A 25,625-nucleotide genomic window follows, 5' to 3' on the forward strand; every position below is an offset into this window, starting at 1 on the left:
CAAATGATTCTGTTAAGGATATTTATTCGTATGATGAAAAATTAAAAAAAGAGAATATTAAAAGTTGCATAAATTTTTCCACTTGTAATGATACAAAAAGGAGCCAATTGGCAGCGTCAAAATCGATGGACCATTTAAACTTACAAGGGGGAGAAAAAAATGGCATTCCATACTATCAGCATAATGGAGAAGAGACTGGAAGTTACACAGAGGATATCCTTGGGGGTAAAATAAACAACATATATAAGACACCAAGTACAGAAGTACTTTTGAGAGAGATAAAAAGTAAAGGACATGAAGACGAAAACGTACTTCACAATGGTAAGGATATCCAGGGAGAATATGATAAAAGTTACGATGAAAACATGGAAGATATTTTTGCAAATTTAAATAACATCTACCTGAATGATGTAGATTTAAATAAAACGCCAAGTAAAAGTTTTTCAAGGAGCTATTTCGAATACTTAAAGTTTGAAACAGCGGGGAAGATGAATATGAGCGAATTGGAAACTCCCGCAAATTTGAAGGACGAAAAAGATGATGAGGGAGCGAATACGCCATTTATTACATATTACTTGGCTGGGAAGACAAGCAAAAATGGACTTGAAGAAGAGGTAAATCTAGAACATTCATGTAATGATGAAAAAATTAGTGGGAATGATTATTTGCCACGAACAGAGGAACCACACATAATTGAACAGTTAGCATCGAAAGGGGAAGAGGGGAATGCAGTGGATAGCCATTTTGTTACGGAGGAGGAAGTCGGTGATGTTTCCCATTTGGATAGATTTAAAAGTATAATTGTTAACCAGAATGATGATACCAAATATAGGAGAAGCTACAACGGAGGAGGTGAATGTGGAAGCCTTCTTAAGCTTGCCAGTTCGAAAAAATACAACTTCATAAAGACAGAAGAGGAATATAAAGATATATTGAGAGAAAAAAATGGGGAGCAAGAAATTCCAAAACGTAGCGGAAGTACTAGTGGAAGAATTCCACAAAATGGAAAAGTAGATGTTTTGGAGAAAATGATCGAAAACAATAACGTAAGTTTTAATGACAGCATATTTTTATCAAATCAATTTCACATAATGAATACAAAATCATTTCGAGAGAATCTGTTCGTCAATACCAGGGAGCGCGACAGGGAGAGTACCGTGCCGCTGCAGGTGGGAAAGAATACAAGTGATGCGTTACCCCCTGGATCTGAAATGAGAAGAAGTTTTATTTTAAGAGAAAACACGGATTTAGCTAATTCATTAATGGATAAACCAGGCGTTTATACATTCTCCCAGGGGGAGGAGGCATTGAAGAGAGGAGATCCCAATTATGGCAGTCTATGGAATGGGAACGTAGATCCCCAGGATGACAAATCCTTTGGTGTAAGCAAAAACAATTTGATGGTTGACTCAATGATGGTGGACAAGTATCAAACAGGAATTAAGGAAATGGATGAGTTTGCAATCCATCGGAGTGGCACTTTTGGGGATATAAAAAAAAGCATCAACTTGACAAGCAAGTTGGATAAGGTTCTCCACACAGATGTGCATATAAGTGAATATAGTAAGGGAGGTGATAAGGCTCCGTTTCGTTTTAACTCTTTAAAAAGGAGCACTGTAAATTTGACCAACCAGGAGGAAGACAACCATAGCAGAAACGCGAGTGAGTTCAGAGAGGCCAATAAGAATATCAGTTACAATTCCGGAAGGAGCTATAACAATATGAACGACTTGGATGCGGAGGGGGGAAGACTAGCCGATAGAAACGATGTTTCTAATCCTAAAAACGGAATCGATTTCACCAAATTTAGAAATCTGCAGAAACACAGTCAGGATGGGAGCAATGGTCTTCTTCACAACACACACAAGTACTCAGTCGAAGGAAGAGAAAAAAAAAATTTCTCCAACTGTTTTGAAAATGCGTATCTGAGAAGTAGTCATTATATCGATGATGGGGAGAGGATGTCAAGTTATGCGAACGATGTTAGAAAAAAAAAAAACATCACAGTAGATATTGGGGGAGTGAATAAACATACGCGCGATAGTGTCGGCTTTATGGAGATAAACAACCCACATGAATTGCAGTCTTTTGGGCATGCACAAATGGAGCCTAGTGAAAAGGGGAGTCTAATGTACAGAAATGTAGTCAATAGCAACTCTTCCAATGTGATTATACCTACAGATGTAATGACGAATGAACAGCTGAGTGAGCGCCATGGAATGAGCTTTTATAGTGGTCCTTTGGTGGAGAGAGAATTAATAATTCCTATGGATAAGAGAGGCAGTGTGAACAAGTTAGGGGAGACAGCTGATTTCGGGGGGAAGGAAAGTAGTGAACTCTCTGAATCTAGAAATAATGACAACACGGTTAGGATTATATCTAGCGAGGGATATATTCCTGACAAGAGGAGGGAAATCATCGACGGGCGTGATTTGAGGGAGTACTGGTTCGACTACATAAATAGCAGCCTTGGTAGCGTCAATGCGAATGACATACGTGGATTGATATTTTGCAATTCGCAAGGGTGCATCAACAATAGCGCTACCAACAAGAAACACATGATGGGGCCCACCTCAAACCAGACACAAAAATCTACATGTGCAGTACCAGGAGATGTCTCCAACAACCGTATTAGTGAAGACACACTGGCAGAACTCATCCGAGAAAAGATAAAGTGCAGCATAAATGATGTAGTCGAGAAGTTACTGAGTCAGGGAAAGAGTTTGGACATAGTGAGAAAAGAACTTCTGAAGGAAGTGGAGAAGGAGCCCAGTTTGAGTCATACACCAGAGGGGTATTACAAGAAGGGGCATTGTAGTAGTGGAGTGAAATGCGACCAAGGAGGGGCAGACGAGGATTTCTCTCCAGTTGAAACGGTCGAAAATGAGCTGACGGGGAAAAAGAACGATCTTATTTGTAACAAGGAAGTGAGTGGAACCACTCGTGAAGCAGTAAGGGGGGAAGTCGATCAGGAAAAGGGGAGCATGAAGATAGTACGATGCACCGAGGAGCATGTAGAAGGGGATAATTCAGAACGGAGCAGAGAACGCATGAGAACAATATCGAACAAAGAAACAGTTCATCTAGATGAGGAAGACATGGAAGAAATTGAGAAGCTGAATAACCATCTCAAATTGAACAAAATAAAAAAATCAGTAAACCTGCAAAAGGAAGACGAAGAAAGGAATGAAGTGAAATGGAAAAATCTCCTTTACAATTGTATAGACATAATTTATTTACTGACGAATGAAAATAATGCGAAAAATAAAAAAATGAATTCCCTGCTAGGAGAAATAAACAAGTTGAACGAATATGAGAAGAAGATAGAGATTCTGAATGAAGAGAATGAAAAATTGAAAGTACAAGTTCTGCAGAAAAACGAACTTGTAAAAAAAAGGGATATCAAAGAAAGGACGAATTTAAACATTAAAATTGCCGAACAAGCGAAAAAAATTGCCAATTATGAAAAGGATATTAACATATATAAAAATAAAATCAATAAATTGAATAACAAAATAAGTAACAAGGAGAGTGAATTAGACAAGTTGAAAAATAAGTACCAGGTAATTTTGGACGAAACTGAAAAGTGCAAGCAGGATGCAACCACTACTTTGAAGCAGGTACTGAACAAAAAACACACAACCTTGGTTGATAAACAATGTCTCGACATTTCCAAATATTACGAGGTTGAGATGTGCATGCTTAATAAACAAATCAAAAATTTGAAGGATCTCCTTAAGAGTGAAACCAAGGAGAAAATCATGCTCAGCAAGAAGCTCAGCGAATGTTCCGAGGAGAGCACACAGGGTGGGCAATCCAAGGTGCAGTACAAGGCCCATTCCAAAGCCAATTCTTATGCCCACTCCAGTGATGATGAGGATGGGGAGGAAAGAGGCAGAGAGGCCGCACCTCAAAAGGGTGGCCCAACGCAGGGAGGCACGCGTGAACAAACAAACGAAGGCACATACAAAAAAATGTGCCAAAACTTATTCAACGAAATGAATGAAATAAAAAAAAATTTTGACAATCAGAAAATTCTGTATGATCAGAAAATTGAGCAACTAGAACAAAAACAGGAGCTGCAAAATATTAAAAATAAATTGGACGCATCAGAGAAAATTGTAGAAGTGTACCAAAATATTTTTCGCGAAAATGTGAATTATATAAAGAGTGATAATCTGCAAAAACGGGATTTAAGTCAACCCATGGTTGAGATGCATCCCCAGGGAGACGGGAAGAGTTACAGCCACCACCTCCAAAGCCATGAGAAGGATAATTCTAATAGTCAGATGAATGCCCCATTGACATCTTGTAATATTCCTGGGGTCTCTGCAGAATTCACCATGAGCAGTCTCCAAATGGGAAGTGAGTCAGGGGGTGGTCATCTCCTGTCGCCCGGGGTTAATAGCGCCGCTTGGGGAAGTGTTGTACCCTCAGTGAGTGGTAATAACATGGCTGGAAGTATTGGTATGGCCAGCGGTCTAGTGTCAGGCAACGCATACAACATGAACACGAGTACTCACCACAACTACTTGAACGAGTTCGTAAAGATGTACCTAGAAAAGAACCCGATCAGTGAATCCAACAACGGGTTCAAAATTAGTGACTTCACAAAATGGAATGAAAAATGCACAGAAAATAGGCCCAATATTGAATACAAAATTAAACACCTACATGAAAGCCTAATGAAAATTGACAAGACAGAATTGGTGAATATATTTATAAATATATGTAGCGAATTAAAAATTGAGAACATTTTTTTCGTAATCCATTTTATAAAATTTTTGTCGTTTATAGTGTATGAACAATTCCCCTTATTCACTTCCTTCTTCTACAAAATGGCCTCGATAATTTCGATAAATTCTAGAAAATTTGATGAATACATAGATGTGATAAAAAAGTGGAAGAGGCACTACGTGAATGGGGAGAAATATTACTTGTTCCGGAAAAATGTGCTTTTAATTTTTCAAGCAAATTTGAAGGATGTCAAAAAAAGCGACATGGACAGAGTTTGCTTGAACCTTGTGAGAAGTTTATACCAGAAGAATTTGGAAATGTCCAAATATTCCAATGTAGGGCATACCTCCTTGCACAACGAGCCTCATATGCACCGACGAAATGCCACGCTTAAACAGACGAAACGTTACCATTTTGCCCCTCCCCTGCAGGAGTCCTTCGAAAAGGCCGAATACATTCTGAACAAACATTCCAAGGAAATCATCAGCAAAATCATTAAGACGTACATGAACCTCTACAACATCGACAAAATCAGCAACATCATCCCTCACATGAATTCTATGAACTCAAAGGTGTGTGAGGTGAAGGCGCCCATACCGTCGTGCAGACTAAGGAATGCTTAGCGCATTTGGGTAGACAAAACCAACTTTCTTTTTTTGTCCCCACACATATGCACACACGTTACAATTTTTCTCCCCCTTCTTTTTTTTTTCAGCTTAAAACGCAGTCCTACTTTGTCAGGTCCATATCGTCCTGCTTGAATCTGAGCAAAACGGATAATTTTCAGGAGGTTTGACGGATGACACATTATACACTGGCGCGAAGGTGGCCCCGCTCCTCCGCTGCTTTCCATTTTTACCTCCTCTCCATATGACGATTTCACCTCTTTGCCACCTTCACATTTACCCCCCCACCCCAACAGATCGAGCAGAAAATAAAAGAACTGGCTGCAACCAAGGGGATAAACGAAAAGATAAAGAACAGGTAGCCACTCAGAGTGTTTGAAATGTTCAGCACATAGGACATGTGTGCAAATTCCCAAAGGAGAGCACATGAACGTACATATGATTCGCAGGAGGAACGCGCACAAAATAAGGCAACATGAAAAAGGGGGATGTGTCCCCTTACGTGTTTCTTCTTCCCCATGTTTTATCGATTCTTTACATTCACCCCTAATTTGGACTCCCCATGCAGAATAAACGTAGACGAAATGGATGAATATTTGGCGGCATATACCATTATGGGTACGCTAAAGAAGTACTTGAACGTTACCCTCACTCAGGACCTATTGCCCTCCATCTCGAAAATCATTCAGAAGAACAGGTCATCTCAGTAAGGGCTGCGCCGTGTGAATCCTCATAAATTCACCTTTGCGCCAAGCCCTATTTGATCATTTTTTTTGTTACACCTTTTGGCTTTTTCCCTTTTTTAAGTTTATTTTATTTATTTATTTATTTTTATTTTATTTTATTTTTTTTGTTCTAACGTGCTATATGTGCTATGTGCGTTATATATATGTCCCCGTTTGGCAAAATTATCTTCCTTTATTCATTCTGACGTTCCACCCTTCGTTTAGCGTCCTTCATGTGGGACTGCTCATTTTTTTTTTTTTTTTTTTTTTTTTTGTTCACACTCCAAATGAAAGGGAAGTGCTATATTATGAATTATTTATATCATCACTTATGAATCTCTAAAGTTGACCTTTCTTTTTTTTTTTGTGTTTTTTTTTTTTACTTGTGAAATTTTTTTTTTCTTTTTTATAAACCAAATGGCATTATGTAAAGATGCGATGAATCAATGGACCTAACATATGCACAGTTTCGTATATCACAAGCGGAACGCGCATGCCAAAAGAAAAAGAAAAAAAAAAAAAAAAAAAGTACATTTATATGTGTATTTTGTACATGTGTAGATCTTATAACAATAGATGAACCGTACGACTGATGCGGGGGAGGTATATCATGCATGCCTCTTATAAAAAGTAATTTACCGGATGTACGGCGTCGGGCGTGTCGTTCAGTGTTTGGTTTTTCCTCTGCGCTGATGAAGATGCTGATATAATCACGATGATGGCTTTCCTACAAAGGTCACTCTCTCTCTCCATATATGTATATATATCTCTTTTATTTTGTTTACATAGCACTCTTGATAATTTCAACAAAGGATGGCTTCAATGAAGCATTGCCAACTAGGAACCCATCAATATCTTCCTGCTTAATGAGGGATGCACAATTTTCCGTATTAACACTACCCCCATATAAAATTCTGATTTGCTGAGCATTTTTTTCTCCACATTTTTCTTTCACAATATTTCTGATTTCTTTATGGACCTCTTGTGCTTGTTCAGGTGTTGCAGTCTTCCCTGTTCCAATGGCCCAAATTGGTTCATATGCCAAAACAACATTATCGAAATTGTTAATTAAATGGACAAAGCTGTTCACTTGCTTTTTTATGACATCGATGGTTTGGTTTTTTTCTCTCTGTTCTAATGACTCACCAAAACAAACTACAACCTTTAAGTTATTCTTTAAACACTGCTGTAATTTCTCTTTTACATCTTCATCCGTTTCGTTGAAGAATTTTCTCCTTTCAAAATGTCCAATGATTACATATTCGATGTTAAGATCCTTGGCAATTTCTGCGCTGATTTCTCCTGTGTAAGATCCATTTCCGTACTTGGACACATTTTGTATGCCTGTGTGAAACTTTGGCTTCAGTAGGCTCTTTGCGAGTTCGTAGTGCACGCTCACGGGGAAAACGACAACGTCTGTAATTGGGGGGAGAGGGGCGTTGAGAAGTTGGACGGAGCAATCGTCACGGTTAGTACGGTTAGTACGGTTAGTATGGTTAGTATGGTTAGTATGGTCAATGCGGTCAGTACGGAGCAGTCACCATGCCTCCATAACCATCTACATGGCCGTGGAGGAGTGCCTCCCGCGCAACTTACCCAGCTTGGCGGGGTCAAACTCCAACTCATTAAAGCTCGCTGCCAGGGCCTTTATGCTCTCCTGGGTTCCATTGCATTTCCAGTTGGCTGATACGAAATATTTTCTCGTCATTTTTGCGGGGTGGATTTTGATGGTAGTAATGTGTAGAGGGTATCGCGGCTATTTAAAGGGACCTTCAAAGGTGGGAAAAATGAAAATGGAGTCAGCATTTGAGTGCACAAAAAGGTGATACGTTTGGTAGGTAAGGAGAAAACCATTATACGAAGTACAGAGTCGATCATTTCTGTGTGCGTTTTCATGCGGATGGGACAAGTATGGGTCCATAAACAGATGGGCACACATATTTGAAAAAAGCGTCAGCGTATGTATACAACGGTAAGAAAATGTAGAAATGAATTCACAGGCATATTTGGATACTTAAGCATGTGTGCGCATACAGCGATCATATGTATAGATACATTTTTAGCTCAATTGATTGTATACAAAAAAAGAGGAAGAGAAAACTTACGTTGAATCCTGCGAGTGATGCTCACTTAAAATTGGCAATTGAGAAGGTAAATGAAATGAGAAATTTACAATTTTGAAAGAAACAACAAAAAAAGGGGAATTGAAAGAATAATTAATTTAAGGATGGTTCTTAAGAATGTTAAAAGAAATTAAATTGTTGAATGACGTTAATTTATATGAAGGAGATGTGGGACTTGAAAAAAATATGTTTTTTTTTCTTTTTTTTTAAAAAAAGGTGTTTTGCCATATTGCGGATAGTAAAATGCGAGCATTGCGTGAAGCATTATATAAATTTATTTGAAATGAAAAGTGATGGTTATTTTTATTCTCTCTTTTTTTTTTTTTTTTTTTTTTTTTTCTTGGCTTAATTCAGCGTGTGGCTCTTTTTTTTTCCCCTTTAACTGTAAATTCTACATTTTAGTGAGCTTTCCTATTTTTGGTAATTTTTTTGTTCCATTTTTGTGTACACGTCTTTGTGGCCAGTGGCTATGAACTCTCCCCACGTACGGCGATGTGATTTTCTTGGAGAGGCCCAGGAGATCACATCCATTTGTGTACATTTGAGGCACACCCCCAATGGCCCATAAATATGTTATTGATATTTCTGAATTGAACAGTCGAGTGAGGGAGTTGGTGGATCAGATGGCTCACCGCCATGATTGAGTAGGAAAAAAAAAACATCAACAAGCTTTTAATATTTGCCATGATTATCGGAGAAGAAGAATTTAATTTAAAAATCCGAATGAATATCCATTTATATTTTTTTGGAGTGAAAAAAAAAAAAAAAAATGTGTAGGAAGAGAAGCGCGTGTATATTTGTATGGAATTGTTACATGCTCATATGTATGTGCATACACAGAGTGCACGCGTGAGCATGCAGAGGGGGGGTGGAAGGCGTGTCCTATAGGGAAAATAGGCCCCCCGGGAGTAAACCATCGCTACACATATATTCATCACTTGGAATTTTTTTTTTTTTTTTTTTTTTTTTTCGCCCCCTTTTTCATTCCGTTAGCAATTTATTTTAGTGATGGCGCATTTTTAATGTTTTTGCAGAGAGAGGTACACATGAGGAATCTTCGTATTCAGTAAAATTGCGTCCATTTTCTTTTGCTCAAGGGGTGACATTTCTATATAAGGGTAGACTCTCCTCCCCTGTCCATTTTTTTATTTTGTTTACATTTTATAAAGCTGGAATGAGCAGGAGTGAGAAATGGCGCGAAATGTGTTTTCACCGAAATAGGAAAAAAAAAAATAGAAAATTTTGGAATATCGTAAAGGAAGAGGAGGTTACTACGTCATTGTAATTGTATTTGTTCCATTTTTAGTAAGTACTATTTTGTATGCACATTTGTTTGCGCGGATTTTGGTGAAACTCTTTTGTGCACGTTTCTACACCTACTTTTTTTTACTATTTTTCATACCGTACAATTGTAGAAAGATGGAGAAAAGGATACGAATTAATGAATCTCGAACCTGTGAATGTCCATATCAGTTTTTCTTTTCGCCGGAGAGGTCGCGCCCCTTTTGCGGCAAACTAGGTCGTCGGAAAGAATATCTCGCACATGCACACATGGTACGCATGGGCATATATGTGGATTTATAAACGTACGTGTATTTCTGTTCTTAGTGAATTGAGCAATTCTTAAAGCGCGCTTAAATATGAGTCGCAAAACCTAGCCCAGGGGATGAGAAATTCGTTCTGTCATTAAACCTACTGATAAAAGTTATGATCCATACTACATTCGGAGGAAGGGCACTCTCTCCCTTTAACAGAATGGCGTTTTCTCCCCTGGAGAGTGGGAAAATTTAGAGGAATTTTTAAGGCTGATGCTTTTTGCCAGTTGTGTATAACTTCAAAAACAAAAAAACTTTATTTATATTTTGTCTGTTATCAAATGTACGCAGGGAGGTTGATAAAAATGTAGATCATCTACATTTAAAAACTGCCTATAATTCGCGCACACACATACAGGGATGTATGTGTACGTAAATATGCATGTGCGCGGGTGTGTGGAAATATATATATATATACGTAAGTATGCACGTAAGTACGCAAGGTGGATGCACATAACGAAGCGCATAAATATGATATACCTCCACTTTCATGGAAAAAAAAAAGGAAAGAAGAGGAAAAAAAAAAAAAAAATGGCTATCATTATTTTATATATTTTTATAATAAATAAAATAATAATACAGTAATATGCAACGAAATGAAAGAGACGAAAAGGAAGGGGAGGCATCGGCAGAGGTATTCATAATGTGCGAAGCTAATGAAATAAAGGGGACTAAATTATAAAAAAGGGGGTACATATACGAGCACATGTTCGTACATACATACGTGTAATATATAATATATATATGTATACATTTCCACATATGCACACACATACACATGCTTGCTCATTTTCATGCACATAACTTAGTAGGAACTTTATTATATGATTAAAAAGGAGAAAGAAGGAGAACGCACACATGGTAATTGTAAAGGGGGGAATGCAAAGAAAGGAAGAGAGAAAAAAAAAAAAAAAAAAAAAAAAAAAAAGATGAGGGATAATTGAAGAAACGTAATTGCATAGGATACTATGCTTATGTGCACATATATATGTATGTAATAATATACACATTTTTCTGACGCGAGTACGCGCCTATATCCCCCCTTTTTTTTTTTCCTTTTTTTCTTTTTTTTTTTTTAATAAAATAGTTTTCACTTATTCGCACTAAAATATGGTTTATGAAATTTTAACTTATATTAAAAAAGTAATGGCAAAATAATAACCCCCAGTGGTGAGGGGCGCAGGGATGACACATTACTTTTTCTAATTTTATTTGGGGTTTTCCTCTTATAGGATTTTCGGGAAAATCATTAACACATTACACCTCCACATTTGCAAATGCACAAACCGTCATATGAATGTTAACCCACATTGGGGTTACGATTACATAGTGGTAAAATCGACTTGGTAAAATTTTTCACTCCTGAATGATGTGTGGCGTCTTTTTTCAAACTTTACTAAATATTTCCCTTTCATTTCGTTCCAAAGGATGGAATTTTGTATTCTCAGTATATATTTCCCGTCTGTGTGCGCTTTTGTCCACATTATATGCTGGAACTTTGGGAAATTTTTTGGTGAGTTATTTTCCTTCGAAAATATATGCTAATGTTGTCCACACGGGATGGAACATGGTAACGGAGGATCACATAGAGCGATGCAGAGAGTATTGTCCTCGCGGGGTAGGGCTTCTTCTCTGCCTTTACCAATATCCCATATACTTGGTAACGATGGCCAATATAACAATAATTATGGGTATAAGCTTATTATCAACGAAAAGCTTGTTACAATTGCTGTTATATGCCTTAAGTTGATTTTTCAAACTCTCGTTTTCCTTCTCCAGCGCTGCTTTCTGTTTATCCACAAAAACGCAGTAATTTAGTAGTTCGTGATACTTCCTCTGCATACCTGGCAAGCCACCTTTTATGCCTTCATGAGGCGGAAGATGGGGAGAGAAAAAAGTGTGCAAATGAAGGTAGGCATGATGTTATAGGATAAGTGTACGCATCGTTTGGCATATGCCTCTACAGTGGTACACATGCATTGGTGCATATAGACATGCACGCGCTTGCATTCATTTACACACACATGGTGAAACGCATGGTGATACGCATGGTGACACGCATGGTGACACGCATGGTGACACGCATGGTGACATGCATGCGATGGTTTGTACCTTCTGCCATATTTGAATCGTCCGCATTCAAATTATGTTCCGCGTAATTTAAATTGTGATTCTTGTTATTAATATCGGAGAGGGGGTTGTTGTTTGAAGGGAGGTAGGAGTGTGGTCCTTTGCTTGAACCTTCATCGTTCAAGACAACGACCAACTTATGGTCTTGTATTTCATTTTTATTTACAGTCACCCAGAATTGCTTATCAACAGTGGTGTCGTCATCGACATTTAGACACTGCACTTGAAATTTATCATTCGAAATGTTGTCCTTGTCGGATAAGGGTTGTAATATTATTTGTATATCGATGGTTTCTTTTACGTTAATTAAGCCAAACGATGGTCGGACTAGATAATTGTTTGGCGCGGTGGTTTTTATTTTAAATGCCACCTTCCTCTCACTTATGTTTTCTAGTTTCACCACTTGCGTCACGGCTTGGAAATGCACCATAGGAAATTCTATGTTTTTCTCGGGGGTCACTTTTAGCAGCTTCATTTTTGCGCTCACGGGGGGGGGAGGGAATCACTGTGAGGGCTAACGTCGCTGCTACTATTGCAATTACTGCTTCTGTAATTTGTTGTTATTTTTTCTGTACTTATTGTTGTCGTTGTTATTGTATATGTTGATTTTGCTGTTGTTTTCGTTGTTATTTTATCCCCCCTTACTGCGTAATTCCCTCAGACTGCGTTGCTTGTCTCCTTCCCTTGGCGCTTGTGTCGTTTCTGCGCAGTTCCCGAATTAATCCCTTCTTCCTCTTGGGTCCTTTAGAGATCGGTGTCCTTCTGCTCTCCTTGCCCCTTAGTCGTTTTTCTCTCTCTTTTTTTTTTTTTTTTTTTTTTTTTTTTTTGCCTTCCCCTTGCCGAATCACAGCTTTATAAGTTCACCTCTGTTCACTCCTTCCTGTCCTCCAGAAGTAGCGCCTCAATCTCCTTATCCTGTGTGCGGAAGTTGGCCTAGTTCCACTGCAAAATTCGTTTATCTGTTCGTTGAGTTGTGAACACACTTCTTCACATACATATGCAAGCGTAGATATATGTGCGTACATACCGTGGGGGTGTGGTGTGAAGGCGTGGAATGATAGGTATGGCTTCTCTCCTTAAGCATTAACCTCTTGGGCGTGGGTGAGCGCAGTACGTGCACTTGCGTTGAGTATACGAGCTAAGTATACGCAAATGAAAGTATACATGGGTATGCTTGCAGGAACATACGCGCGTGCGCATACGCATATGCATAATGTTGGGAATGCGCTTTTTCGCAAGGGGGGCTTAACGAATGGGAAAAAATTATGGGATGGTACGTGGGAGGAAATGAAAAGTACTGCGAAGCGAAAAATGAGGAAGGAATGAAAAATGAATGACCAATGAATTAGCAAAGAATGATGAATGGTTGAGCAACGAAAATGAGAGATGCCAAAAGCGCAAACACGAATTCGGAAAAAAAAAAAAAAAAAAAAAAAAAAAAAGCTTTTGCGCATATTATTATTATACACGGGACCATGAAGATTTATAGCTTGTCCCTTAATTTTATGTTCTCATTTTAAAAAAGGAGGGCTTGTTTTTAAACGCAATGCGGATACTTCAATGTGCCATATAATTACATACGCGTATGCACAAGTGAATGCATGTACCTTCGCACCTTGGTACATTTGGGTACACGACGAGTAAAAGGGAACTCCTCAGCGCTACTCTTTCTATACGCTCATATATGTAGTGTTTTTGGAAGGAGGGGTTTTTGCAAAATCACTGCAAAGGCAATGAACTCAATTGCTTGTGCATTGCAGGAGCGCACAAATTGGCGGGGGAGGCCATGCATACATGTTAAAAAAAAAAAATATATATATATATATATTGTAAGTCATTAATTGGGCAAATAAATGCGTCAAAAAACAATCAATAAATAAATGAGGGCGGAAAAGAGCTGATAAAACAAACGGGAAGAAACGTAAAATTTTTCACATGGAAAAAATTCAAGCGAAGGAGGGTTGCTTAAAGTTTTACGAACTTTTCGGAAGCTTGGTAAAAAAATTAATTTAAATAAGATGTCTTTCACCTTTCTTTTTTTGATGAGGCTCTTTTTTTTTTTTTTTTTTTTTTTTTTGTTTCTTCCTTTGTGCAATACGCATGAGCGGAAAAGCAGGTAATGTAGCCTCATGGAAAAAGCAAAAGTTGTTCTTTTAAAAGGCAATATCAGTATACCCATATGCGTGAGACAAGCCTATTTTAAAAGGTTTCTCTGTATGACTTTACGTTATAGGTATATGCTCATCTTTGCATTCTTCAAGGGAATATGGTTCTTCCCTTATGATGACCAAATGGAGGTGGGGAGAAACTTCTTGCCAATGTTTATATGTGTTTGGTTTCTCTGTGCAAAGGGAGGCGGAAAATAAAGACGGGCGTATACTGCGCTAACACGCAAAGGAGCGTAAGTTGAGTTTCACGAGAAAGTTGCAACATTTCTTTGTCAATTTAGAGGAAGCATAGAAGGAATCACTTCCTCAACTACGTGGATGTGCATGCTCGGATGTATGATCAAGCTTAAAAGAAAAGAGAGCAAAAATAAAATAATAAAAAATAAAATAAAATTGGTGTGTAACTTCATTTTCTCCGCAAGTAGGTCTTATTTCCATTCCACTATATTTCCCAAAGTTGTGTGTATATACCAGGGGAGGAGACAAAAAGAGGGGAGGGGGGGTTCAAAATGGATGTAAAAAAAAAAAAAAAAATTGCTCTCAAGCATGCTAAAATAGGCCTAATGGAGATGTGTGCAGTGGGAGGTGAGAGGCTCATGGTTGGTGAAAGTTGATAAAACGGAAAGGGGACAAAAAAATGGGGCCTTCCACATGAGTGTGTGTATGTATATATATTTGCGCCTGTAGATGTATGCCATCGCATTGGATAAAAAGGCCTTTGCAAATAAATACACAGCGGAGGAGGGATGAAGAAAAAAGAGCTACAACTAAGAGCATTCAGTTCTTTGTACACCAGTGGAAAGGTAATCCAGTGAATATACTGTGGTGCCTCTCACTGTTTAAGGACAACCGAAAATGCTCTCATTTCTACACAGAGGAACATCCTTTTAAAAGAATATCGGGGCATAAAAGGCTCACTTGACAACAGGATTAGACGCCATAATTTTACATTGCCCCGCCTAATCATCTACCCTTTCTTGTACTTCACTGAAATGTACGTAAAAAATATTTGCAGTGCTGACTGGCGCACGCGGGACACTGTATTAAAGCCCACACATTGGTGGAGGGCAAAGAATATATGCCCAGTGACAAAAAAAAGAATAATTTTAGATAAGCATAATCCAGCCATATATATATAACACATTCAAATTAACTTCTGGTAGATGGGGAAAAAAGAGAAAAATGAAAAAAATAAACTATAAGGGGCTTCCACCAGATGCAGTACCACAGGTGTACACGTAGCTTCTACTTCATCTAGGCACTTTCTCGTAACTATGCTCAGGAGGTTTTCCGCATTGCACACGTGTAAGGAACTGTAGTTCCGTACAGGTTGCCCCATGTGTGTTGTTGCTCCGCACAAAATTATTTGAGGCATAAAAGAGAGAAAATTAAGTCAAACTTTTCCACACAATGTCATGTAAAAAGGAAATATTTGTGATTTAAGGTGGGATCGCAAGGTCTTCCTGCAAAGGTGCCACAAACGGCTCATAGCTATTTTTGGTTATTATCAAATGGGCTAGCATCACATGCTTTAGAGGCTTTTCTGGTGCAGGTCGGAACGGAACAGGTTACACTGAAAAAAAAAAACAAAAAAATGAAAAGGCAAAACAACAAAAATATATTATAAAAGAAGCTTGCACATTTAAACTTCCTCTGGGGCGGGTTAAAACTTATCTGGGCACATAAACAAAAAAGGAAAAAAATGGGAAAAGAACTTCTACTCCAATTTGTGCATATGCGTATACCATGCTAGAGGTACAAGGCGAGTTTAACGTCATTTCGTATTTCCCTTTTTTACGAGGGGTTTAAAAATGCGAAGTTTGTCCCCAAAAATTAACTCCTGCCCCCTTTTCTTTTAGTCTTTTCTTCACTCAATTGAGAAGGAAAAAAAAAATATATTATATATATAAAGGACGCAAATTCGGAAGGCCAAGATGGATTCGTTAAAATCCCCCAACGCTCGAGTCCAGAGCACAACCCACGAGGCGGCGAGCAGCAAACTGTTACACAAAAAGAGAAAGAAAAAAAAAAAAAAAAAAAAGAAAAAACAATAGAATAAAATGAAAGACAAGCGAGCGAAAAAGGCACACTTTGACATGAGAAGTCATCAAATGATATGCTCTCCTGCGGTGTTTGTAGATTACGCCGCCTTGCATACAACCTTATAGACATAGGAGGCGCGAATTCCCCCCCCCCCCCCTCTTCCTCATTCCTTCCTCAGTTCTGCCGTTAATCTAGGATACTACTCGGACCCGTTCTTAAAATATTTTGTCAAAAGGATTGAGAAAAGAAGTCCACTCATAAATAGGGGTTTGTGAATAAAAGCGCTTACGAAATTGAGGCGCGTTAAAATATATATATTTGCCAGACGCATTAATGTGTACAGTTGATGCAGGGGGGGCTCTTGAATGAATGTTTATGGAGCAAATGATTTCAGGGAAATAGACCATCCGGCTAGGAGGTCCTTTGCCCAGCGTAGCCGACCACATCGTTTTGTACAACTTTTTCGTCCGTAACTGTAGATTATTTTCTACCCTTCTGTCCATCTATATACCGTTTTTTTTTTTTTTTTTTTTTTTTTTTTTTTTTTTTTTTCTTACCCTTTTGAAAGGCTATTACGCCCGTGTTGCTGCAATGAGACAGTACATTGAGCTCTTTTTCAAGTCCCTAAAGGAAGTAATTGAAGGAGAATCAAGAGCGGATTGATTGAGATGGTGCTAGGTGTACTCGTACATTCTCATTTATGCATTCGTATATTTCTACTGGGTGATGTACAATAAAGGGCCCCACGATTTTTGACACCCTTGCAGGAGGAACCCGTTCAGATAGTTAATATCGGAGCCGGTTTGGACACGACCTTCTTTTGGATAAGCGTAAGGAGAAAACGAATTGAAATAAGAACCAAATGATAGAGAACTATGGGGAGTGGGAAGAGAACAGAAATGGAAATGAGCTAAAGCGCTTGCGAATGTGCCAATGCACAAAAATCCTATACCATTTTTTTGTCGCCCACAGGAACAGAGGAATAATGCGACCTATTACGAAATGGATTTCCATGAACTACTGCAGGAAAAGGCGAACATAATAAACCGAGTGGATGAGTTGAGGTCCTTTCTAAAGGGAGTTGATCATCAGGGGGATGTGGAGATGAAACCTGACGTGGATGCAAATCTCATCAACTGCGGAAACTACAAAATGCTCTCGCTGGACCTGAACAACTCAAATCTCCTGGAAAAGCACTTAACAAGTTGCGGGTTCGACTTTTCCATCCCCACTCTGTTCATTTGCGAGTGCGTTTTAATTTATTTGGAAATAACTAGCAGCGACAACTTAATAAAAACTTTGGCCGGTCTTATGAGAAACACCTCGTGCATTTTGGTGTATGAACAGGTACCTCAATCAAGGGTGCGGGGAGAAGGGGACCGGTCACTCAGCAGTGTGTATGAAGACAAGTTCTTCGTTCGTCCTTTTTCGTTCGTCCTATTTCGCTCGTCCTATTTCGCTCGTCCTTCTTTCATTGAGAGGAGCAACACTTCGAGATGCATTCATCCGCCGAATGTGCATTTCATCCCCAATGTATGCCATCCTCCCTGTTTTCTCCATCTTGCAAGGTTAACCCAAACACCGCCTTCGGAAAAGTGATGATAAGCAATTTTAGCCAAAGAGGTATAGAACTGAAGAGCATCTTCAAGTACGACAATTTGGAAAAACAATTTTGCAGATTTAAGAACCTGGGATGGAGTCACGTCTACATAAGTGACATGAACGAGATTTACGATTATCACTTAAATACGGAGGAAAAAAAAAAAATTGAAAAAATTGAAATGTTTGATGAGTTTGAAGAATGGAGATTGTTACAGAACCATTACTTCATACTCGTTGCGTTTAGTCCTTCCCAAAATTTGAACACGAATGATCTATATGTTTTTTTAAAGAACAAAAAGTATGGTTCGGGAGAATCTTCTCCAAATGTGTGAGCGATACTTTCAGCAGGGGTTGTGTGTATCATCTGTTTAGTGATGATAACTGGCTTGTGCTTTTCCCCGTGATGTGTTTCTCCATTGCATCGCTCTTTTGTTTTTTTAGTATCCCTCCTGTTATCCGCTGTATGGATTGACAAAACTACACCTGCTCATAATGCGCAAACTCCTTTCCGTGTAAACGTACCAGCTGGGTGCGCACACGTATTCGTATTGGCATTATTTGTATTTATGTTACCGCGTGGTACCTTATACTAAAAGGATGCTAATTCTGTCGAAAGGGAAGTATAATTTTTTCAGGCAAAATATTAATTCCGGGAGGTTATCAAACATGGATTATATATATATATATATATATGTGGACGGTGCTAGGACGGTGGGAGAGTAAAATTCACACCCCACGCATACCACCGGTTAGGGAATTGGTACAGAATTTACAGCGCCATATATTTGCGCTATATTGAACTCCACTTGGTTGCTTTGTTTTGTTTTTTTTTTTTCCGTTTGGATGGGCCATGGAAAGGATAAATTTCCATGCTGTCGCCTGCACCTCCGCAGTCTCAGTGGGAACAGCTCGGTGAGTAAAAAAGGAAAAAAAAAAAAAAAAAAAATATCACAAAGGAGTATCTGCTCACATTCACTACGTCCCTGCTCACGTACATGTTCACGCACATGCGGCTAACACTTACACGTCATGTGCGTATACTTCATGGTGAAATACAGTGCAGCGTCAAAGTGAAACGTGAAGATGAAAATTTTCGTCAAATTAATGTGAACAGCGTTTCGCGGCAAAGGTTTTTCCTCCCTTGCGTCAAACGGGAAAAGAAGTATCCATTTTTTTTCACGCGCACGAATGAAAGGAAAAAAAAAAAAAAAATGTGCAATGCAAAAGGGAGGTAAAATAAAGTGAACACAGAGAAGAAAAATACCCCTACAATTTTTGTCATCCGTTTGAACATTTTTTTCGTTTTTAATTTAACTCTTTCTTTATAAACAAGTGTGGATTTTCCTCTTGAAAATTGTCGCATTTGTTGCTTGCCACAAATTGACATTTTCTCCCATGTTGACTTCCCCATGTTAACAGCCAAAGTGTAAAGGATTGAGTAGAGGGTTACGATCATAGCACACTGGCGAGTGCCCCTTGACAGAGAATTATGTCATTTGAACACCCCTCTGCCGTCCGCAGTTAAAAAAAAAAAAGAAAAAAACAGAAAAAAACAGAAAAAAACAGAAAAAACATAAAGAACATAAAGAACATAAAGAACAGAAAAAACTCGTGCCAACCATGTTTATATTCGAAAGCGCGCAACACTACTTTAACTTCTTCCGGAACTTTAATGGATGCTACACAGATAACAAACTGCTGAAATATTTTTTTAAAAAAAGTTACAACAACTGGTTTAATGACCCGAGTCAGTACAACTACTACTTTATTTCTTACTATGCAGTAGCAATTTCTTTTTCCGTTTTGATGAGGCATCTGTTATTCAACCCAGATGTTCATTTTAGGAGACAGGACAAGAGAAGAAATATTGTTGATCGATGCCAGCACCATGCCTATTCTGTCCCATACTACAATCACTGGTTAAGGAATTTTAGCCAGTCGTTCAAGGCTTCACTGATAGACAACGAACCAGATTACCAGGATGAGGACCCTTTGCATATTCGCCCCAAGCGAGTTCAGTTTTACGGAAGATTCCCTTTCTTCTTTGAGGTTCCAAAGTATGGTGTGGATGATCCCTATTATGAGAAGAACTCCCATAAGTACATGCAGAAGTATTACGAGAGCATTGGGTATGTGAAGCCGAGTGAGGCACAGGTGGTTTAAGTCGCCAGGGGGGAGAGAACAAGGACCACATCGAAGATGATGACGACGATGGCAACGGTCATGGTAATTATGACAATGAGGACCAAATTTTCCCCCCGTGGAAAGAGCCAAATAAATGTGTTTCAAAACGTTAGGATGCCCCACGTTTGAGCCTTCTTTTTTTTTTCTCTTTTTTACCCATTCGATGTGCACAAAATTTAAGGCACCCATTTGTGGAGCAGTTATAACTTCTCCCCGTTTTTCGGCTAATAAATGGTTTTCCCCTGTTGCCCTTTTTAACCTAATACCTAATGTTACTTTTATAAAATTTACGCATTCCAATTGGTACTTTCAACAAATTGCTAAAGGCGTAAGCATGGAGTATGCCCTCTCCAGGGACGAATATATACCAAAAAAAAAAAAAAAAAAAAAAAAAGACAGCGTTGTTTCTTGCATAATGAAAATAACATAAAAGAATTAAGTACCTATTTGTTAAAAAAAAAAATAAGTAAAATGGAAAAGTAGACGGCCGTAGTGGTATTATATGACTGTGTTCCCATATTGTCCCATCTGCACGCGCCAAACGACCAAGTGTCAACCATCGCTTGTTTCGCGCGAACGGAGGAGGTAGACAAAAGTAACGCCTTGTAATGACATTAAGTTTATTTAAAAAGTGGCGACTTTCTTCCTCATTGATTCGCAAAAGTGTTTTTAAAAAATAAAAAAAAAAAAATGTCTGTACGTGTATGCATATATAACTTTGCGCATATACAGTTTCGTGCATATGACGCCAGGATGACAAATAGCTCGTTCCGTCATGAGCATTTAACAAATTTACAAATCTTAAAAATTATGTCTTAAATTTTTGTTAATAGTTTATCTAAAGTGGAATAATAATGAAAGGGGGTGGGGTGGGGGGGGTGGGGGGCAATGACAATAATGTTTTGTCGTGTGTGTGTGTAGTGATAGCGTGTAGGGACTGCATGTGCTGACAGTGACAGGCTTCTCACCCCGTGGGTGTGGGTGCTAAATGGACATGCGCTCCGGTTGAATTTGTACAAGTTGCTATAAAAATCAGGTTCGCAGTTGTACGTTAGTGTAAGATTTATGGCATTGCGTTGGATGCTCCTTTCCTATAGTTTCCCATTCCTTCTCACTCTATCTTCCCTTATCTCTGCGCATTTTTTATTTTATTTCCATTTAGGTGTGAGATCCTCACAAAAGGGAGTGTGTTTTTTCGTTTACCTTGTTGTTGTGATATTGCTGAGAGTTATAATTACAAACATAATTATTTTCTTGCGTAGAGAATTGGTGAGTCGGTTTGTAAGGAGTGCTCTGTGCATTAGGGTTCACGCACATTTTGGAGTGTACATTTAGCTTCACATTTTCTTGAACAGTGGAATTAACATCTGGCATGATGTTACTTAAATGATTATTTGAGACGCCCTTGTCTATATTTTGGTTAACCATATTTATGGTGCTATTTTTTGTCACTCCACTTTCTGAGCTATTTAAAATTTCGTTCATTGTGTCGATTGCCTTTTCGGCCATTCGGCTAGTCATGCAGTCATTCAAATGGCCATCCGAACGGTCATTCAGTTGGTCGTTCTTTTGGCTATTTGGTTGGTCACTTATGCAGCTATTTCTGGAGCTACTGTGGTGGTTACCTAAATGGCTGTTTGGAAATCGGTTTGGGGGCAGGTGATTTTGGGGAGTAGGACTTTTGGGGGGGGAACTTTTGGGAGGGTGATTCTTGGGGAGATGGCTCTTATCTTTTTGGCTGTTCATTATTTGACTATCGAATTGACAGCTATCGAAGTGGGCGCTATCAAATTGAGCGCTATCGAAATGGGCACTATCGAAATGGGCGCTATCGAAGTGGAAAGTGTCAAATTGGGAACTGTTGAACATGCTATTCTGCAGGCGAGCGTTATTTATAAGCTCATCGTTCATCAAGTCTTCGTTGCAGCGGTCTTCGTTGATGCGGTCTTCGTTGATGCGGTCTTCGTTGATGCGGTCTTCGTTGATGCGGTCTTCGTTGATGCGGTCTTCGTTGATGCAGTTGTCGATGAGGAAATCATCGTTCGTGAGGTCTTCTTTGACGCGATCTTCGTTGAGCAGATCCTCGTTATTCTGCCCATCGTTCAGTACCCCCTCGCTGAGTAACCCTTCGCTAAGTAACCCCTCGCTAAGGAGACCTTCACTGAGTACCCCTTCGTGTAGCAGACCATCATTTATTCGGTTATCACCAACATGTGAGCTCTTTACCTCGTGTGCGCTGTGATTTCCATTGTTTTTGCGATTCTGAATAGCGCTGATATTGGTGGCTACCGTGGTGGCTGCAGTAGATGTAGTGGTGCTGGTGGCAGTAATGGTATTATTATTCAATTTGAAATAATTATTTATCATGTCCTTATTTATTTCAACATTTGATTTTGTGGGAATACTGCTTAAATCCATCATGTCATTTGTTCGATCTATTGAGGGGTTGTTACAATCGTTCAGAGCAGCGTTTCCTTTTTTGGTGTTATTACTTTTTGAGTTGCTATTTTTCTCGAACATGTTAATTTGGCTGTTGGTTATCATTTGTGTTGGCATCAATTGGGGTATTTGGCCGTTTTGAGAATTTCTGTCATCCAGGGAGGAAGAGCAGGAGGGGGGAGAGTTGTTCCTTCTAACGGTTGAGTCGTTTAAACTTACATTTTGCATGTTGTTCATGAGATTCCCATTAAGAAAATAACTGTTTATTACGTTGGGACCCATTTTGTTATCTCCGGGCAGGTAGTAATTATAGAAGTAATTTTGCTCCAAGTTCATGTCGTCACTTGATTTCTCATCGCTCTTTCCGGATTGGTATCGTTGGTAGTTGGCGCTCACTCCGTTGGGGTATGCATCCCTCTTGCTCACATTCCTCATCTGCTGGACCTGCACGGCCTGCTTATTTTCACCATTCTCTGACTCCTTCATCTCGTCGTTCTTCACCATGTTGTACTTAGCCAACACATGGTGCGTCGAAGCCATTCCATTGTACGAAGGTGATAACGATGTAGAGTACAAATTAGAATTTAAAAGGATGTTGTCATTGCACTCATTGCCCCCGGTATAGCCATTATCATTCGATGCATTAGACAAGTTAGACATGTTAGAAACGTTCGACAAAATTGACACATTAGAAATGTTCGAAACATTAGACACATTAGGAAGATTCACTGTCTGCATAGCATATCCGAATTTATTTTTGAGCTCCTGCAATTTCTGGTAGGATGGAATGTTTCCTTTGACAAGATCCTTGCTCTGCATGGTGTTAGGAATGTTCACTGTTCTACTTGTATGTCCATTTATTGATCCATCTGTATGTGTACTATTTGTGTGACCATTCGTGTGACCATTCGTGTGACCATTCGTGTGACCATTCGTGTGTCCATTCGTCTGTCCATTTGCGTGTCCATTCGTCTGTCCATTTGCGTGTCCATTCGTCTGTTCATTCGTGTGCTTCTTCGTGTGCACCTCGTGGTAGGAATTGCCTGACCCGTTCATCATGTTTTTTACATACTCCTGCTTGCACTGTCTATCCATATTATCCTTAACGGATGAATAAGATTTCAAATTGACATGATTAGAATTCATGTTGTTGTTTCCGAAATGCTCACTTTTTGAACCCTGGTTCTTACTACTGCAAGTACCTATACTGTTGTATTTTGCTATTCCACTAACCTGTGTGTACTGATTTCCACTGCTACTGAGACTGTTGCGATGCGTCTCGTCGCAGCCTTGCGCGTCATACATGCACTCTTCGTCATTGCTGTTGGAGCTGGAGTGCTCCTCTGTTAAATGGGTGTTTGGATTAAAATTGAGGAATAGATTGTTTGCATTGTTGATATCGTTATCCGTATCGTTGGTTCTGTACAAAGCATTTAAACTGGCCGCGAATTCCTCCGCCGCGTCGCGCAGTTTTTCCATGTTGGCAGTTGTCCCATTCTCTGTTGCTAGGTTCGCGGTAGTCATCGCCTGCGCCGCATTTAACTCCTTCTCCGCGAGTTCAGCCATTTGGGCAAGCTCCTCATTGAGCGCCTGCAAGTTCATGGAGCCCTTGTCGTTGCAGGTCGACGAATACATATTGTAGTACTGCTTCACGGTGTCGAAGTCGACTCTGTGATGATCGCTGTCGTGGTTTCCACCGCCATAGTTGCCATCACCATAGTTACCACCACCGTAGTTGCCATCACCATAGTTGCCATCACCGTAGTTCCCATCACCGTAGTTCCCATCACCGTAGTTCCCATCACCGTAGTTCCCATCACCGTAGTTCCCATCACCATAGTTCCCATCACCATAATTGCCACCCCCATAATTGCCGCCACCCTGGCTACCCTCACCACTGCTACTACTGCTGTTATTGTTCCTCCTGGAGTTCCCCCTGACATTTAAATTAATAAATTTTATCCGTTCTTCTATCGGTATCAAGTCTATGAGAAAATCAAACATGTCTCTTTTGCAAGCAGCGGAAATCACGTCCTGCCTTTGCAGTGTTCTTCGTTTGCTCTCTTCGGTAAACTTCCAAGCATAATTTGTTAACTCCATAATGAACAGTTCGCAGGCCTTAGCCAATAGGACAGGGGTGTCTGCTGACACCATCTGATTACTTTTTATTTCATCATCTTCCTTCATAATTTTTTTAATTCTAGAAATGGGTAAATTATGGGTTCTTAAATCTTCTACACTCATACTTGAAATTTCGGCTAGCTGCTTTCTCCAAAAGGTGTCAACCTCATCATCTTTGACGTTTTTTACATTCATATCTACATATATCGGGGGTTACAAAAGGGAGTAAAAAAAAAAAAAAAAAAAAAAAAAAAAAAAGGAAAAAAAAAGGAAGGAGGAAGGGAAAGACGGACAAATATGAGGGCACGCGACAACTGATCCGCCGGGCTAAATAATCAAAGCCTCCTCTCGCACACTACAACTTAGTAAGTGTACAAACAAATTAATTCATTAATAATTGGCAGAGCGAAATGTTAACGATCGAACTGCATTTGCGATATATGCATGATCGAATTTGTGTGATGGCTATCTCGATTTCAGTTCCCCCTTTTATATTTATGTACACTTCGGAAGTAGTAAGTAATAATGTGTGGGGTGTGAAAAACAAGGCGGCTTAGAAAATCGACCTATGCCTTATTAGCAAAAAAAAAAAAAAAAATAAAAAAGGAGGGAACGAAAAATAATATTATACTTTTGGAGGAGACAATGTGCCATAGTAAGTCGTGCTCAACAAATATGCACTTGGATATATGCAAGTTTGGTGTCTTTTACAATTCTATCTTGCGTGAATTCATAAAATCTGTTTAACAGTTAACCATTCCGGAAGAAAGGGCGTCTTCTGCTTCTACCTGATGGTCATTCTGTGATTAATAACTATTTGGACAGTTTGAAAATATACAAAAATATGTATTCCCCTCCTGGAGCGCTGCGTTGTAGGTAGCAAGAGAGGTGGGATGCTACTACTCAGTCGAATGTTATGCTAACGCTCTAGCCTAGCCATGTGAAGAACGACGGATGTGTGATGCTTCTTTTCTGTTCTACTACTTTTATACCACTCATCCTTGTTTAATTCCAGACCGTTGTGAGGAGATTAGTAGAATTACTCCAAAAGAAAAACTTCACTAACATATGGGAAAAAAAAAAAAAAAAAAAAAAAAAAGGGGAAAAGGGGGGGGGAAGGCAAAAAGTGTAC

At 39.1% G+C, this 25,625-nt stretch overlaps 6 protein-coding genes across 6 annotated transcripts in view; 3 read left to right on the forward strand and 3 right to left on the reverse strand.

Moving 5' to 3' along the window:
- The window catches only part of PKNH_1242300 (conserved Plasmodium protein, unknown function), a gene marked incomplete at both ends in the record, with an annotated part of 6,494 nt that extends 421 nt beyond the window's left edge, over positions 1–6,073 (forward strand). Inside the window, 5 exons of the mRNA XM_002260437.1 lie at positions 1–5,072; positions 5,169–5,309; positions 5,453–5,527; positions 5,660–5,721; positions 5,932–6,073. The exon at positions 1–5,072 is cut by the window's left edge and continues 421 nt beyond it. Coding sequence (XP_002260473.1) covers positions 1–5,072; positions 5,169–5,309; positions 5,453–5,527; positions 5,660–5,721; positions 5,932–6,073 — 5,492 coding nt within the window. The remainder of the gene's footprint in view (positions 5,073–5,168; positions 5,310–5,452; positions 5,528–5,659; positions 5,722–5,931) is intronic.
- Positions 6,074–6,869: 796 nt separating this feature from the next.
- PKNH_1242400 (triosephosphate isomerase, putative) lies at positions 6,870–7,796 on the reverse strand (the record flags this gene model as incomplete). Its single annotated transcript, XM_002260438.1, has 2 exons — positions 6,870–7,504; positions 7,685–7,796. 2 exons carry the CDS (start codon positions 7,794–7,796, stop codon positions 6,870–6,872), a joined length of 747 nt encoding a protein of 248 aa, XP_002260474.1.
- A 3,648-nt stretch (positions 7,797–11,444) lies between these two features.
- Positions 11,445–12,411, reverse strand: PKNH_1242500 (vesicle-associated membrane protein, putative; the record flags this gene model as incomplete). The annotated part of the gene is made up of 2 exons (XM_002260439.1): positions 11,445–11,671; positions 11,919–12,411. 2 exons carry the CDS (start codon positions 12,409–12,411, stop codon positions 11,445–11,447), a joined length of 720 nt encoding a protein of 239 aa, XP_002260475.1.
- Positions 12,412–16,038: 3,627 nt separating this feature from the next.
- On the forward strand, positions 16,039–18,081 carry PKNH_1242600 (leucine carboxyl methyltransferase, putative; the record flags this gene model as incomplete). Its single annotated transcript, XM_002260440.1, has 6 exons — positions 16,039–16,106; positions 16,326–16,414; positions 16,716–16,780; positions 16,915–16,977; positions 17,120–17,494; positions 17,716–18,081. 6 exons carry the CDS (start codon positions 16,039–16,041, stop codon positions 18,079–18,081), a joined length of 1,026 nt encoding a protein of 341 aa, XP_002260476.1.
- A 1,288-nt stretch (positions 18,082–19,369) lies between these two features.
- On the forward strand, positions 19,370–19,912 carry PKNH_1242700 (uncharacterized protein; the record flags this gene model as incomplete). Its single annotated transcript, XM_002260441.1, has 1 exon — positions 19,370–19,912. One exon carries the CDS (start codon positions 19,370–19,372, stop codon positions 19,910–19,912), a length of 543 nt encoding a protein of 180 aa, XP_002260477.1.
- A 1,194-nt stretch (positions 19,913–21,106) lies between these two features.
- On the reverse strand, positions 21,107–24,688 carry PKNH_1242800 (oocyst rupture protein 2, putative; the record flags this gene model as incomplete). The annotated part of the gene is made up of 1 exon (XM_002260442.1): positions 21,107–24,688. The coding sequence occupies one exon, from the start codon at positions 24,686–24,688 to the stop codon at positions 21,107–21,109; it is 3,582 nt and encodes a 1,193-aa protein (XP_002260478.1).
- Positions 24,689–25,625: the final 937 nt, after the last annotated feature.

This window comes from Plasmodium knowlesi, assembly GCF_000006355.2.
Source record: "Plasmodium knowlesi strain H genome assembly, chromosome: 12".
In the NCBI taxonomy this organism is placed as follows: domain Eukaryota; phylum Apicomplexa; class Aconoidasida; order Haemosporida; family Plasmodiidae; genus Plasmodium; species Plasmodium knowlesi.